Consider the following 15,711-nt stretch of genomic DNA (forward strand, 5'->3'; position numbering starts at 1 on the left):
ATAGAATTAACCTATTAGTGGGCTATTGTCATGTGAAACAATCATTGTTAATTAGCACTACCATATATACGGTACCTATCGTAAAATATGAACATGAAATAAATCGTAACATTTCTATCTAGCTAACAGTTTCTACAATCAGTGATTAATAGTAAACGTCTTTATTCACTAATGTTTTCATCACTGGAATCCTCGCAGCTCTCTTCGTCAGAAGCAGCTTCATTTCTTCTTTCCTCATCATAGTCATCCTCGGCGTTCCTGAGCACGTCATCGTCACTGCCATTCAATGAATTTGAAATGCAGCATTTCTTGAAAGATTTCACAATCATTGGTGCTTCGATGCTTTTCCAGGCAGCAGAAACCCAGTGTGCAACAATGTGCGGTGCAGCACGCTTAATTTTTCCTGTCGGGGTCAATACACGGTTTGGATCACAAAACCATTTTTCGTACTTCATTTTTCGTGAACGTACCCCTTAAAAGATTTATTTATACTAACGTCCAGGGGTTGTAACACAGATGTCATCCCTCCAGGAATGATAACAAGATCACTGCCTAGGCTGTGCATCTTCTTTTTTACGTCGTCGGTGAGATGACCACGAAATGCGTCCAGACAAAGCATTGATGGATTAGAGAGCCCACCGGGACGGCGTTTCCATACATTTCGGAGCTAATCAAGCATTAATAATTCTGTCATCCACCCCTTCTCTTGGTTTCGCATCATCTGGGAACAGCTTTTCATTCTTAGGGGTTTTAGGGCATGTTTTCCGTTTGAAGATTAAGAAAGGGGGAAGTTTGCACCCGTCTGCTGTTATTGCCAGCATCACTGTTACGCGTTGTTTTTCACATCCCGAAGTTTTGATGATAACTTCCTTAGTCCCCTTCTCCGTAATGGTGTAGTTACGAGGCATATCAAACCAAATTGCCGTCTCGTCAGCGTTGCCAATTTGCCCCATTGAAAAATTCTTTTCTTTCCGAAGTGTGATGACATACCGCTGAAATGTTAGTAGTTTTCCCTCAAAATCTGCAGGAAGCTTTTGGCATATTGTTGTACGGCGTCTTAGAGATAAACCCATCCGCTTCATAAACCGATCCACCCATCCACGGCTAGCCTTAAACTCTTGTTTCGGTATTCCAAGAACTTCAGCCTCCTCTTTTGCTTTATTTCTTATGGTGTCACTAGTCACAGGTGGTCCATTCTTCCTCCTTTCACGTACAAATTCCAAAACGTTTTCTTCAATTTTAGGGTGTCTTCCTTTGCGAGGGCCAGTGAATTTCTTTCTGCTAGCTTTAGTTGCAAACAGTGCCAATTTCTGTTGCCGCCACAAGCAAACATTGCTCTCAGCTACGTTGAACTCTCTCCCTGCCTTTCTATTGCCATTTTTTTCAGCATAAAGAATTAATTACTTTACGTTTGAAAGTAGCGTCATATGACATTCTTCTCTGTTTGCCCTCCATTTCGTGACGACGTACTCTGCAGTTTGTATCCTCTATGCAATAATGTGTCAACGATAAATGTAACAGTAAATGTAGTCGAGAAATTTGATTGACGTCATCGGCGAACTTTGCACTCGAATCTAATGCGCCATCGAATCTAAAGCGCAGCCCACTTTTGAATACTACATTTGGTCAAAAACGATGCTCATTAGATTCGCATAAATACGGTATTTCCAAAGGAATAAACTTTTAATTTTTTCTATTCTTTTTATAAACAAATTTAATTTGTTCGCTAAATCTTTAGAACAATAGCTTAATTCGGAACCTGAAACAGCTAACACTCGACAAATTGTTTACTTTTGTTTATATTGAGCGATGCCCTAACAAATTTGTAATAATACGGATTTTTTATCCAAATGCGTAGCAGACACTATAGCTTTGTTTTCGTTTGCACTTGTTTCCACTTTAGAATTCTCAACTTCTGGTTTGTTTTTAGATAACAAAATAGTTTATTATAGGATGATTTATTACAAATTTCACAAGCGTTCTACAGTGAACTGTCCTATGTTTCTTAAAGCAGCGGTAACACAAATTGGATGTTTTTAAATACTTCCGCTTTTGTTCATCAGTATGTTTCACACATTCAAGAGAATCATGTTCATTATAAAAATCACAACAAAAAAAAAAAGTATTAAATGTGGAAGTTGATGATTTATTTTGATAATTTTTGAACCCTAGTTTAGGATTAACCTTTACGCATTTATTACCTTTTGAGCTGTTAATCAACATGCTTGCTTCTCGGCATTCAGTTTCGATTTTAATGAATTCTATTAATTCACTCACTTCAATGTTTTGGTTAGATGATCTTATCCCATGAAATTCAAGAGCTAAATCTTCAGGTAACAATTTAAGAATTATTGGGTTGAGCAACTGATCATCTGACCAAGTAACGTCCAAACTACTTAAATTTCTAACACAGATTTGTAACTGATCATAAAAGCTTTCTTAACTCAAAAACATTTGAAGAACTTTTAACTGGTTCTAACTGTTAAAAGTTAATTTGCTTGAATTTTGATATAATAACATCTTTACGACCAAATCTCTCTTCTAAACTTTTAATACATATATCATAATTTTCTTCTGATAAAGCGTAACCAGATACACAATTACATGCGGAACCAGATAATAGGCTTTTCAAATATGTAAACTTATCTATTTTGGATAAACTAGGATTAAAATGAATTGCATTCTCATAGGAATTAAAAAATTCGAGCCATTTACTGGGATCACCAGCAAATTTTTCTATATTTAATTTAGGTAACTTTACTGAAGCACTACTTGTAACAACATTGTTTCCATTCAGAGTACTACTAACACCATTACTAGTTGCAAGTACATTTCTTTCAACAACTTTATTACTGTTAATTTTCTTTATTTTACTAACAATCTTAGCTTTACACGTTATGAGTTTTTCATCATACTCTTCACATGCAGGTAATTCGTTATAATATTCTTTTTCATCAGTTATAAGGTCATCGATCTTTGAGTCAAGATTTTTAAGTTTCTCATGGTATTCAATTAACAACTCATGTGATGCATTCAAATCTTCCAGATGTTCTTTACTGAATTCTTCGGAAAATAGTTTCTCAAGTTTATTTAGAAGTGTGGTAACTTTACTACGTATAATAGCACGTTTCTTTTTGGATTTGCCTAGATCCTCCATTATGTTTCGTTTTCAAAGATCGATACTAGGAATAAATAATTCAAATTCTTACCGACCAATTTCACTTGAAATCCCACTGGAAATCCTCACTGATCTTCACAGGAGTCCTCACTGATGGCTCCAATACTAGGAGCCATCAGTGAGGACTCCCAATAGAGGGAGCATAGCCTACCTCACAGTGTCCAGAGGTGTGGTTACAGGGTGATCAGTGTTGGTATATTTCAAGAGATTCTCCAAGTTCACACACATTTATTACGATGATTAAACGCAATACACAATATTATATACATATTCAAGAGTGAGACTACAAGATTTTAGCCCTTTGGACGTTTCAAGATACGTGTCTGCTCACGATGGCCTAACTAACTCTTTTGGCGCGTCAGCGCCACCTGCAGTACCTCACTTCATAACAATGGTAGTAATTAGTAATTTTAGGACGTAATATTCTGTAGTTAAATTTGTAGCCATTTAATTTTGTATGTGAGCGTTTATTTCTTGTATTGTTCTGAATGCGACAACATTTAAATTGTGAAATATGGCCAGGTTATATACGCGTTCTGAATGCGATGACGTTTAAATTCTGAGATATTAGAAAGTAAGATATGGGCAGAAATGAGCCTAGTGACAAATTTTATCGCCACTTTGGAGAATACGTGACAAATAATGATTTTCTGGAAATAATTGGAAAACGCATTTTTACTCCCTAGAACGATTCTTCTCGAAGGTTTCCAGAACCCGCCTAACAGTGTACAAGTGTGGTTCCAAGAACCAGGATAAGTGATGCGATTCAAAGGGAGGTAACTGAATTAAGTTTTGGATTTTACTCTGTGAGATTTCGGGAGTTCTGGTGCGCTAAGGAAGATACTGCTTAATATTTTCTTTATCGTTGTTTTATTTACAGCTATGAAATTTTGCTGTTCACGGGATTGTTTTCCTTTTGAACTGCCAATTTTTTCCTCTTCATCTCGTGTGATTAATTAAAGAGACATCCATGAGCTATGGTTATAGCTCTAAAAAATATACACTACTGTTGAATAGGTAATGATTCCATGGTAAAATAAGTAGTGATGAATCGGTACTACCGAACCGGGTATTTTGTAACGGGTACTTAGTTGTAACGGATACTGAAAATCGGTACATCCAAGTACCCGTTACTTCAGTACCGAAATCGGTACTTTTCGGTATTCGTTACTTCTTACCGAAACAGGTGCTTTTCGGTATTCGCTACTTTGTAACGAAAATATGCGTCTCTTCTCGGTATTTCGGTATTCGTTACTGGAGGATCGATGAGGGTTCAGCTCACTTCGGTTTTGGTACGAGGACAGTAGTATCTGGTTGTATTTGCGAAATGGTGATATGCGCTCCTTGTGTCCATGAATGGCCTGCTCCTCAGACACTTCCGTAGTTGACATGTTTTCATTCAAAATCTTACTCCGTACAGATAAAATCAAACACGTGGTGACGTGGCAGAGTTCCTTCAGTGCGCAAAATCGTTAACTGCGTATTTCGGTACTCCAAATCGTTACTAGGGCACTTCGGTACTCCAAATCGTTACTAGGGTACTTTGGTACTCCAAATCGTTACTAGGGTACTCCGGTACAGCAAACCGTTACTAGGGTACACCGGTACAACAAACCGTTACTAGGGTACTCCGGTACAGCAAACCGTTACTAGGGTACTACGGTACAGCAAACCGTTACTCCGGTATTTCGTTACTTCGGTACTCCAAATCGTTACTTGGGTACTCGGTACTTGAAATCGGTTTTCGGTACTTTTCAAAGTAACGGTTACTTGAGTAACGGGTATTTTGTACCGGGTACTTGTCTGTACCCGTTACTCTCGTACCGGGTACAAGAAAGTACCGAAGTGGCCCATCACTAAAAATAACCATAGTTGCTTCCAGATTTGGCACTATTACCTTTTTTTTTTTTTTTTTTTTGGTTACAAACTACTATAGTTTGAAATTGATGAGGATAAAGTTATGGTTCTTATTAAGATTTTTATTAAGCACATTTCAGTTTTTATTAGGTCTTCTTCGTTTCTTTGGAGTAGGCAGGATAAGCGAAGTATTAGTTTTTTGCTTTATGCTTGTAATTGTTTTCATTAACACACTAGCTGTTCTCTGAGCCTGCTCAATAATGTTCATAATGCACACAGAACCGATGGTAAATGATAAAATTTATTTTCCCAAAAGTTCACTTCCTTACAGAACTGTAAGGTTCCAAACCTTACAGTTCTGGAACTTTTCACAAAAGCACTCGAACAGCTCGTCTCAGTATGACACAATGCCAGCAGTAGTTATGAATTGCTAAGATAATTAAACACAAGACAGTATACAAAGCCTTAATGCTTCGCAGAGTAATCTCTCAATACTTTGAAATAAACTTAATTTTGATGCTCTCTACAGACTTAAATAATGTTTCCCGGGCCGCTGAGAAGTTTCTAATACCTTCGATTTGCTGGAAGGTATATACAGTTATAGTAGTTACCTATAGGGCAGCATACAATTACAGTTACGTGTAGCAGTCAGAGCAATTATAGATATACAGTGAGTCCCAAAATTGAGGGTACACTCCATTCTACGACAGAATTCACGTTTAGAATGAAAACAAAAACTGTCAGATAAAGACAGTCACCAAAACCTTTAGACGAGGATATAGAAAGATATCTAATCTTAATATTTATTCATGAATAGACATAAAAAAATGCATGAAATATAGAAACAAAATGTACAACAGAAATCATCAAAAATCTGAGCTCACAAAATTGAGGGTACATGTAATTATTTTATTACATAAATTATAAAAAAACAACACATAAATATTTTGTAGCATACTCACTCGCTTTGATGACAGCTTCCAGCCGCCGGGACATCGAATCGACAAGATTTTTCGTAATTTCGGGTGAAAGGTTTTCCCACTCCACTTTTAGTACATGCTTCAAATGTTCTTTACTTGTGATCTGATGTTTTCGGACCTCTTTTTCAAGGTGGGACCACAAATTTTCGATCACGTTCAAATCAGGAGATTGAGGGGGTGTGTTCAGCTGATTTCGGCAGTGATACAGCAACCATTCTTTGACAGTATTTTGCTGTATGCTTTGGATCATTATCTTGTTGAAATGTGAATTTTGATCCTAGTCCCAATTGAGTAGCACTGTCCTTCAAATTATTTTTCAGTATATTAAGGTAACCCATTTTATCCATTATTCCATTAATAAACACTAGCTTTCCAACTCCCGATGATGCCATACAGCCCCAAACCATTACTGACCCACCTCCATGCTTCACAGTTGGAATTGTGCTTCTTGGATCTAAAGCTGAATTTTTCTTGCGCCATACCATACGATGACCGTCACTGCCAAAAACATTAAATTTACTCTCATCGCTGAAAATAACTTCATTCCAGAAATCTTTAGGCTTTAGAATGTGCTCTTTAGCAAATTTTAATCTGTTAGCTCTATTTATTTTACTAATGAAGGGCTTTTTGAGATCTTTTCTGCCATTATAACCAGCCCTTCTGAGGATTCTGCGCACTGTTTCTGCAGAAACAGATTTACCCACAGTTTCCGAAGTACTTGCGGCAAATTTGGGGGCACTTATTGTAGGATCAATCCTTACCGTGTGCACAGTTCTCCTCTCTGCTGCTGAACTGAGAATTTTCTTCCTGCCTCTCCCTGCTTGGTTTTCCAGCGTACCATCCTTTCTAAATTTTTGAATGATTTTTCTAATACAATTTACACTTCTTCCAAGTATTTCTCCTATTTTTCTCAAAGATTTTCCTTGATTAGACAGATTAATGGCCAGTTTTCTTTCCCCAATCGTCTTTTCTTTCCTATTCTCCATATTTGTCACACAGAAAGGTAGTAAGCTCAAATTTGAAATATTTGGATACTAAAAGGTTGTATTTTTGTATAAATCTTAGATACAAATTATTTTTAAAATTTTACTGGTAGTTTTACACAGTCATTTAAGAAGTGTACTTTCAATTTTGTGACTTTCAGAAGTTGAAGATTTTCGTTTAAGTAATATAGTACTTTTTTAACGGAGTATTATAACTTATTTTTTGTGTAGTTAAGAAGAAAAATGTATATTTTTTAATGGAACAAAACTAGGAAAACTTGCATAATAATTTCTATTCTTAATAGCCTACAAATTAAGTTAGCATTAAGTGTACCCTCAATTTTGGGACTCACTGTATAGGGATCAAACAAAACTGTTACCAAGTTTGGCGACTTTTGGCTATTTTTATTTGAGCGACAAAGTCTAAACCGCCCAAACCATCGTCAGCTTGGCGGCAATCATTTACCTCAGTGTTAAATGGGCTTGCCTCTGTAATCTTATTTTTCCGAAGAAGCTTAACGCTCTTGAGGCTTTCCATGTTATATTATACGTTAGATTACATATAATTGCGGTAAAATTATTTTACGTATATACAAAATTCGTAAGAACAGGCATACGTAGCTTTCCAAAAACTACTTCCTTCTCAAGAAACTCTAGCAATTTATGGAACAATTCCCTTGATCCTTGCATTGGATTATTGGATAGTTCTATCTTTTCCAGACATGTTTTTCGTAAAAAAAAAAAAAAAAACTCGTTTCTTCAAAAGCGTAATAAGCTAAGTGAGCAATAATTAACGAATTCAGTGAATTTCAAAATTAAAAGCACTCTTCAAACACAACATTACGAGCACACCAAAGTTTAAATAGGTTCTGATTCTAAACTATCAACAACAAGCAGAGTCGTAGCTAGGGTTTTCAGCGCCCAGGGACAACTGAAGATTTCGCGCCCCCTACTGCTTGCCAAAGATGGAAAACATTTAATTCTAAAATGTCGTAACATCAGTTTGGCGCCCCTTTGATTCTGCGCCCGGGGACAGATGCCCCCTCTAGCTACGCCCCTGACAAGTCGTATAGGCGGCAAACAGGCGGTTCGGAAGCGCAAAAGAATCGCTTGAAAAGTCGCCAAAACGTGCGGTCGCCAAGCGTCATCTGCGTTTAGCATTCTTAAGAATGAATAGCTTCAAGGTCGTACGCCAACTTACCACAATCGTACTATGTATAATTCTACTAATTTTAGTAATGCTGTGAATAAAAAACAAATTCCTTAAATACTGTGAGGTCTGCTATCACTGCTGTTTTTTCCACACACATTTTCTACTCCTTTTTGCACCTCCCGTTGAAATTTGGCGTTATTCTGGTTGCCTGTGATAATAACTTTCATCGTTCCACAATAAACAAAATTTTTTTCATACAAGCCTCGGTTAATCTGGAGCTGCCTAACATAAGCCGTGTTTAGTGCACGAAATATATTCCTCATTTTTGTATAAAATATATTCATAAGCTTTTCCCGAACATATTCCTAATCTGATTTTCAAAAATGACCCCTTGACCGACTGCGCGCATTTTTAACCAATTCCTTTGCTCAAGTGGTAGCCACTTCTACCGTGGAATAATAATTTATATTGCGTTTATCCTCTTAAGAGCAAAAAAATCTGACCCGGTATGATTTCCAGATGTGAAAACGATGACTAATAAAAAATGTAAGTTATAAATAAAATATAAATTATACCGTATATATGTTTCATTAGACTATGATTCTTCCTATGCATTAAATAAATATCTCGTAGTTTTGAGGAGATTCTGATTCGTCATTTGCATTAAGTAAACATCCTGTAGCTGACGCGACAGGCTTGAACAGAATTAAGCGAGTGTCTTTCCTGTAGTGAAGAGGTAAGATAATTCTGTGTGTAAGTGAAAGGAAATGGCAGAGGATCGGCAGCAATATTACAATCCTGGGGATATAATTTATAAAAAAAAAGCTTTCGTGACTGTACTTAGGAAGGATTTGCATGCAGTTATGTGCGAAAACTGCTTTGAAAGGTAGGATTTTTCATAAGATTTTCCTCTTTAAGGAAATGTGATTTCAATTTTTTTTTAAAATTGCTAAGCTATTTGCTTCATTTTATAACAATGTATTGGCTCCAAATGTATAACTTTTATGTTCTACTATTTCACAAAGGAAGATTTTTGTGCCTCGTGATATAATGTAACAATGTACCTTTCATAATTATCTAAACCATATTTATAGGTATCTTTAAATATCTTATCTCTTTAAGCTTAGGAATGTTAGTAATGTAATATTGTGAACTTTTTATATTCCTCCGTTTTACAGCTTGCATTATTATGTAAGCTGTAAATACTATTTTACGAATATTGTTCTGAAATATGTTGCTGTATGACAATTGTGTGTTACAGACTGGTTTAATAATTATTCTACAGTAGGTAAATAGTTGATAGATATTATTGTAAAATACACAATAAGAATTGATTACCTTTTTCGCTGTTATCTAGCGAAAACGATTATCCGCAAGTTGAGACTGATGAGGGTGAATACGTTCTTTCATGAATTGCAAACGCACAGTATTTAGATAAAGTGTAGAATCGCTCACTTATTTGTTTGGCACTTTTTACAAGAGTAAGAAGAATTGGTCAATTTTCTTTGACTTTTTAAGTGAAAAATAGGTCGATGTGTATATGGATAAAGTAAAGGGAGTGCGCAGTGCCATTTTTGTGCAATTTTGAGATGATTTTTTTTAAGTGAAAATAGGTCGATGTGTACATGGGTAAAGTGAAGGAAGTGCTCAGTGCCATTTTTGTGCAATTCTGGGATGTGTTTTTAAGTGAAAATAGGTCGATGTGTACATGAATACCGAGTATGTGCAATTCTTAAAAACGCACCAAGCAGTGGGCTATTCTGTACTTCCCCCCAGTATTTTAATATTGGCTTAATCCTAGTATCCGGTGCACACGGGATTTGGCGACTTTATGATGAGCAATAAAAACGGGACATATACGATGAGTAGTAAACGGGTCATTCAAAGAATATATTATAGTTATACATAGTATATAGTGTATAGTATATACATAGACGTTGTTTGGGTATGTATATAGTATATAGTGTATAGTACATAGAAGTTGTTTGGGTCGCCAAATCCCTTTTGCACTGGATACTAGGATGAAACTTAGATAGAAGCTAAATGAAAAAAAACTGTGAATTTTGAATTTAAAAATAGCAAACGTTGTATTGTAAAACCTTTAATAGTTCGCTGTAGAATTAGTCAGAAAAGGAGATCTAGTATCCCTCTTCTCTTCTGCCATATGTTCCTCCAGACAATTTTCACAATGTAAGATGTAGCACCCTCAATCCGCAAAAACACTACAATCGTAAATTTTCATATCTTGGTGCAAGATTCGAACCCATCCCAGCAGAATGATAAGCAGCAAGCAGTAAAAACGAAACATATACGATTAGTAAACGGGTCATTCAAAGAAAGTATATAGTTATACATAGTTATATAGTATGTATGTAGTGATAGTATATAGTGTATAGTATATACATAGACGTTCTTTGGGTCATTTTTGGTGTTGGTGATTCAAAATTCACAGTTTTTTTCATTTAGCTTCTATCTAAGTTTCATCCTAGTATCCAGAGCACAAGGGATTTGGCGACTTTATGATGAGCAGTAAACGGGACATATACGATGAGTAGTTAAACGAGTCATTTTGGTTGTTGGCGATAACTTTCAAAATCGCGCCAAGACTGCACCGTACCAAAAGCAATAAACAAATAAGTGGGCGATTCTGCACTTTAGCCTAAAAATTAATCAGAATGAAAATGAATACAGAAAAAAAACAGAATTTACACAGGTTCTGTTTCACTACGAGATGATAATGGCGTTGTCTTAGCTGTTATGAATCTGTCACCAAATTCTTCTTCCATTTACTTCCTTTATGGGTATCAAATTTTTTTATATACATTTGAATGAGATGATTTAAATTCAGAGACAAAACCAGAAGATCTGGAGCTGTACCGAAAGATACGATGCAAAATTTGGAGGTCGACCTCTCTAGAAAAACTGCACCTCCGGTTACACATAAAACATTACTTTTAAAATCTCTTAACTAGAAAGATGCAACTTACACGTTGCTCTCACTTTTAACATCAGTTTATATCCTCAACATAAATTACAAATTAAACAATATCCAGCACAATCAATGTTCAATGTTAGTTCACTTTCAATGTTAGTTAAATTCAGCAATTAATGATCCAATTACGATCACCGTTGAGCCAAAGTTTCCTAATCAGTCGGCAGATCATACACCACAGCTATGTTTGCAAGCAGTAATAACAGCCTGAACTGTCCATAATCAGTGATAGGTGCATAACAATACCCACCAGACGGTGCAAGAGTTAACTGGGTAAAATCCTAGTATACGGTGCAGCCTTGGCGCGATTTTGAAAATTATCGCCAACACCAAAAATGACCCAAAGAACGTCCATGTATATATACTATACACTATATACTATCACTACATACATACTATATAACTATGTATAACTATATACTTTCTTTGAATGACCCGTTTACTAATCGTATATGTTTCGTTTTTACTGCTCATCATAAAGTAGCCAAATCCCGTGTGCACCGGATACTAGGATTAGACCTCGCTTTTTACAAGAGTAAGAAGAATTGGATTTTTGTGAATTTTCTTTCACTTTTTAAGTGAAAATAGGTCGATGAATAATGAAAGTGAAAATAGTGAAAATAGGTACATGGATAAAGTCAAGGGAGTGCACCAGTGGCGGACTAAGGCTAAAACGGGCCTTAGGCAACATTGTAATTCCGGGCCTATCCTTCAATCGACACATACTTTGCGTTTGGTAGTTTGGTTTTAAAGGATATAGTAAGTAGTTCTATTGGATTATCGGATTCCAAGAAAAAAAAAAGGAAAAAAATAATATACACTTACAAAAATTAAATAAACATAATTTATTAAAACAAACAAACATAAACATAATTTATTAAACCTAGATTGATTAGTTATATTGCCTTTTTTCTCACTTTTAATTCTGCAAACTCGTCATTTAGTTTGTCATAATTAATATACTTATTTAATAACTCTTTTTCTATATAAAGTAATGATAAACTATTTAATTTTTGTTGGCCTAATGTGGATCTTAAAATTTTTTTTATTCTGGCCATTACTGAGAATGATCTTTCACCTCTTGCATTGCTTATTGGAAGTGTTAAATAAATTCTCAGAAGTATGTTTAAATTAGGGAATGTTGCAATATTATTATTTTCCTGAATAAATGACCGCATGGATACAGGCGAAATAATATTTTCTTTACGTAGAAAAGTCGGTACTTTTCCGTTTCGCCGGCGCAAATCTCGCCAAGCAGACTTTATTGGCGACAACATACAGTATACACATAAAAAATATTAAAAAAATGTTAGTTCTAAGAATTCTTTTTAAAAAAGAAGGCATAAACATTTTAATATCGCTTAAAATTTTATAAAAAGCCAATAAATAAAGACAACAAATTTGTAAAAAGACATTAAGAATTTACTATGCTTTCATTGTTCAACATCCTGATTCGCCGGTTCATATCGCGTGACCCCAAGCGATCTCATCTCACGTAAACTACTCTACAAAAATCTAATGCTCTTAGTAATTATCCACATTAATTTCAAGTTAAATCTTAATTTGGAACACAAGTTTAAATGCAAGAAATATTTCAATTCGTACGAATAGCTTACTCAGAAATTATGTAAAACTGCAGTGCTTTACTTCGCTAATGCATTCTCATTAGAAGTGATGAATTTAACCCTTGACTTTACCTTTTCTATATTTTTCGGCTTCGGGTAAGTGCTGTGATTGCATCCTAATTAACTTAATTACCGAAAATTGCCTTAAACATAAAACTGAACTATCTGATAAAAATTTTATGTAATGATATGCCAGTATTGAAAGAAACAATCAATCTGATAAGAAAAAGCTGCGACTTGTTTTGAAAATGAGGCGTAAAAGGTTGTACCATTATTGGCGACTTTATCGCTTGCGCCGGCAAAACGGAAAAGTACCGAAAAGTCTTAAATTGTAATACTTCATTTGTCAGTTCTGCTAAGTTTAAATCTTGTTCACATTTTAATTCCTCTATTGAAGAGTCGCTAGCACATCACTATCATGAAAAATTGTTTTGATATTTATTGCTAATAGTTTTATATCCCTCAGATCTTTTTTTAATGTTGCTAATTAAAGAATCGCATACAACAAAAAGTATTAACTTTAAAATGTTCTTTGCCACTGAATCTTATTTCATGATTGGAATTTCACCATGAAATAGCTTTCGTATTTTCTTAACTTTTTCTGCTTCTTTTTCTAAATTGTCAAAATCATCTGTAACAGTTTGTACGAAATTTATCAATTGAATCATATATTAAAACTGCTCTATTGACGGATTCGTCTTTTTATTGAAGTGTCTTGTTTGAAGCATCTATTCTCTCAAATCTTTTCCTATATAGTAAGTAACACTACATACTCAAATGTATTAAGTTTTTTATGTAAATCGGCAGCTTTGGACCTTGTTAATGGTTTTTCATCTTTGTTTGAGGAAAAATGACGTAAACAATGTTTAATTTCTTCATATAATTTTCCTTTAAGGATTTCGCAGTATCGGAACGAGCAGACCACATGGTGTCACATATGTTTAATACTCAAGTGTTTGCTCTTACAAAATTTTTGTAATGCATTGCACCTATGTGTAGAACTTGAAAAAATACGTACAATTCCTGAACGATATTTAAAAAAGTGGTCATTTCCATGCAACTTTCGGCAGCATCGTTTCCAATTAAATTTAATGAATGATTAGGTTTTCATCCGCAGAGAACCCGTTGACCCTTCGGGAAAGAACCCGTTGGCGCCGTTGCATTTTTACTCGCCAAGCTCGATGAGCCGAGCCGTAAACGTGATATTTTGTAAACGTGATTTTTAGTGCATGTAAATTCAAGTTAGCATACAAAACAATATATTAAGCATATGGTAGTAAAAATTCACAGATAACAAGCATATAGATGTAAAACTAACCGGTTAAACGTGATATACGAAAATAAATTTTTATTAAATTCAAGTTAGCACAGAAAACAATATATTAAGCATAAGATAATATATTAGCATTTATAACGGAAATAAAAAATATAAATTAGTATAAATGTACTGAAATTACCCGGTTAAACGTGATAAACGAAAAAAATTTGTCTTAAATTCCAGTTAACACAGAAAACAATATATTCCTTACATCAGCAGTGGTTTGATAATTTTGATGACCATGGTGATGCATCAAACTATTCTGTCATCGTAGATAATCATATTTTTTATTTCAATTTAATCATCTATTTATATCACCTGCCATCCTCTGAAAGGTTATTGTTAAGCATTAACAATATATTATCTTGTTAAAATTTTACGCCATAAAAATTGATTTATTCTCATAATTTTAGATGACAATAACCAATAATAAAAATAAAAGCATTACTTAATTAGTTAAAATGCACATTTTTGCGGCCTACGGAAACAAATTATTTAAGGGTTGGAAACCTCATAGCATGCTCACAGCTGTTAATAATTAAGAACACAACGTGAATAGCCGTGTTACAAATTAGCATTCACCCCCCCCCGGCGTATTTTCTTCCTTTCTTCCCGAACCGAGAACCGGCATCTATCTACGAAAATATTTCTATCTATTCGTTGTTAAAAAATTCAGAAAAAATAATAATAAATAAGAGAAGAATAATATAAATCTGCAAATGCGGACAACGACAGCGATAATTCAACAAAGTGAACGCAAGAGGAATGGTTGCGAACTTCGAACAAGCGAATAGGATAGTTGGTGTTGGTGTATTTAATTATGGCAAAGCACACTAGGGCTATCTGCCTAAGGGGAGGGATGCCTTCGTGGAGGACTTTCTAAGGGAAACTGGCTCGTATACACGTTACACATGGGGAAAACCACGAAAACACCTATGCAGCCAGCCCGTTCGCGGGATTCGAATCTCGGACCGAACTACCAGTGTTCAGCGACTTTACCGCTCGGCCGCTGGTGGGCAGGAATAAGATAAATCCGCTGGGTTACCAGGTTTGAACTATTATCGCCAAAGTTGGCGATGTTTACATTTACCGGGTTCTCTGCGGAAGTGCTTCCGAATGATTTGCGCATAGTGGGCAGAAAAAATATATTGTTTTATTTTGGATTGGAGTCCCGTATATTTACCTGACATAATAAATGCATTACCATCTCTGTCTCCGACAGTCAGTGATGTCTAAATCTATATTATTTAACCATTCTAAAATAACTTTCTCCAAGTTTTCACCAGTATGAGAAAATATAGGTAGAAATCCCAAAAATCTGTCTTTTATACCACTTGGAAGAACATAGCAAATGACGGTCAGCTGATGTGTTGAATCAATAATTAGAGAGTAAAATTCGGCATCCTTTATTTAGTTTACTATTGTGAGTTGTAAATCTTTCGATATAATAGAAATAAATTCATCACATATTGTAGACGACAAATATTTATAGTACCGGTGCCGCAGTTTGCTTATTTTTTCATGTCTTCCCGCAATAATGGATCGAACTTGGATAAATATTCCAAAGCACCTATATAATTACCATTACTTTCACGAAAAACACTTCATTTTTACCACGAAACGCT

The 15,711-nt window shown here is 35.1% G+C and overlaps 1 protein-coding gene across 3 annotated transcripts in view; it reads left to right on the plus strand.

The window, feature by feature from the left end:
- LOC118189085 (histone-lysine N-methyltransferase SMYD3-like) overlaps window positions 1-15,711 on the plus strand; it is an 83,721-nt gene that overhangs the window by 13,270 nt on the left and 54,740 nt on the right. Inside the window, exon 1 of one of the 3 annotated variants that reach the window (XM_035359633.2) lies at window positions 8,831-9,037. The exons of 1 other annotated variant lie outside the window; for it this stretch is intronic. In XM_035359633.2, coding sequence (XP_035215524.1) covers window positions 8,919-9,037 — 119 coding nt within the window. In that variant the 5' untranslated portion in view covers window positions 8,831-8,918. Of the gene's footprint in view, window positions 1-8,830; window positions 9,038-15,711 lie in introns of those variants that run through there. One more of the 3 variants, XM_035359634.2, reaches the window with a different exon arrangement.

Source organism: Stegodyphus dumicola, chromosome 5 (assembly GCF_044657685.1).
Source record: "Stegodyphus dumicola isolate Sdum_Otavi_A_Nest chromosome 5, ASM4465768v1".
In the NCBI taxonomy this organism is placed as follows: Eukaryota; Metazoa; Arthropoda; class Arachnida; order Araneae; family Eresidae; genus Stegodyphus; species Stegodyphus dumicola.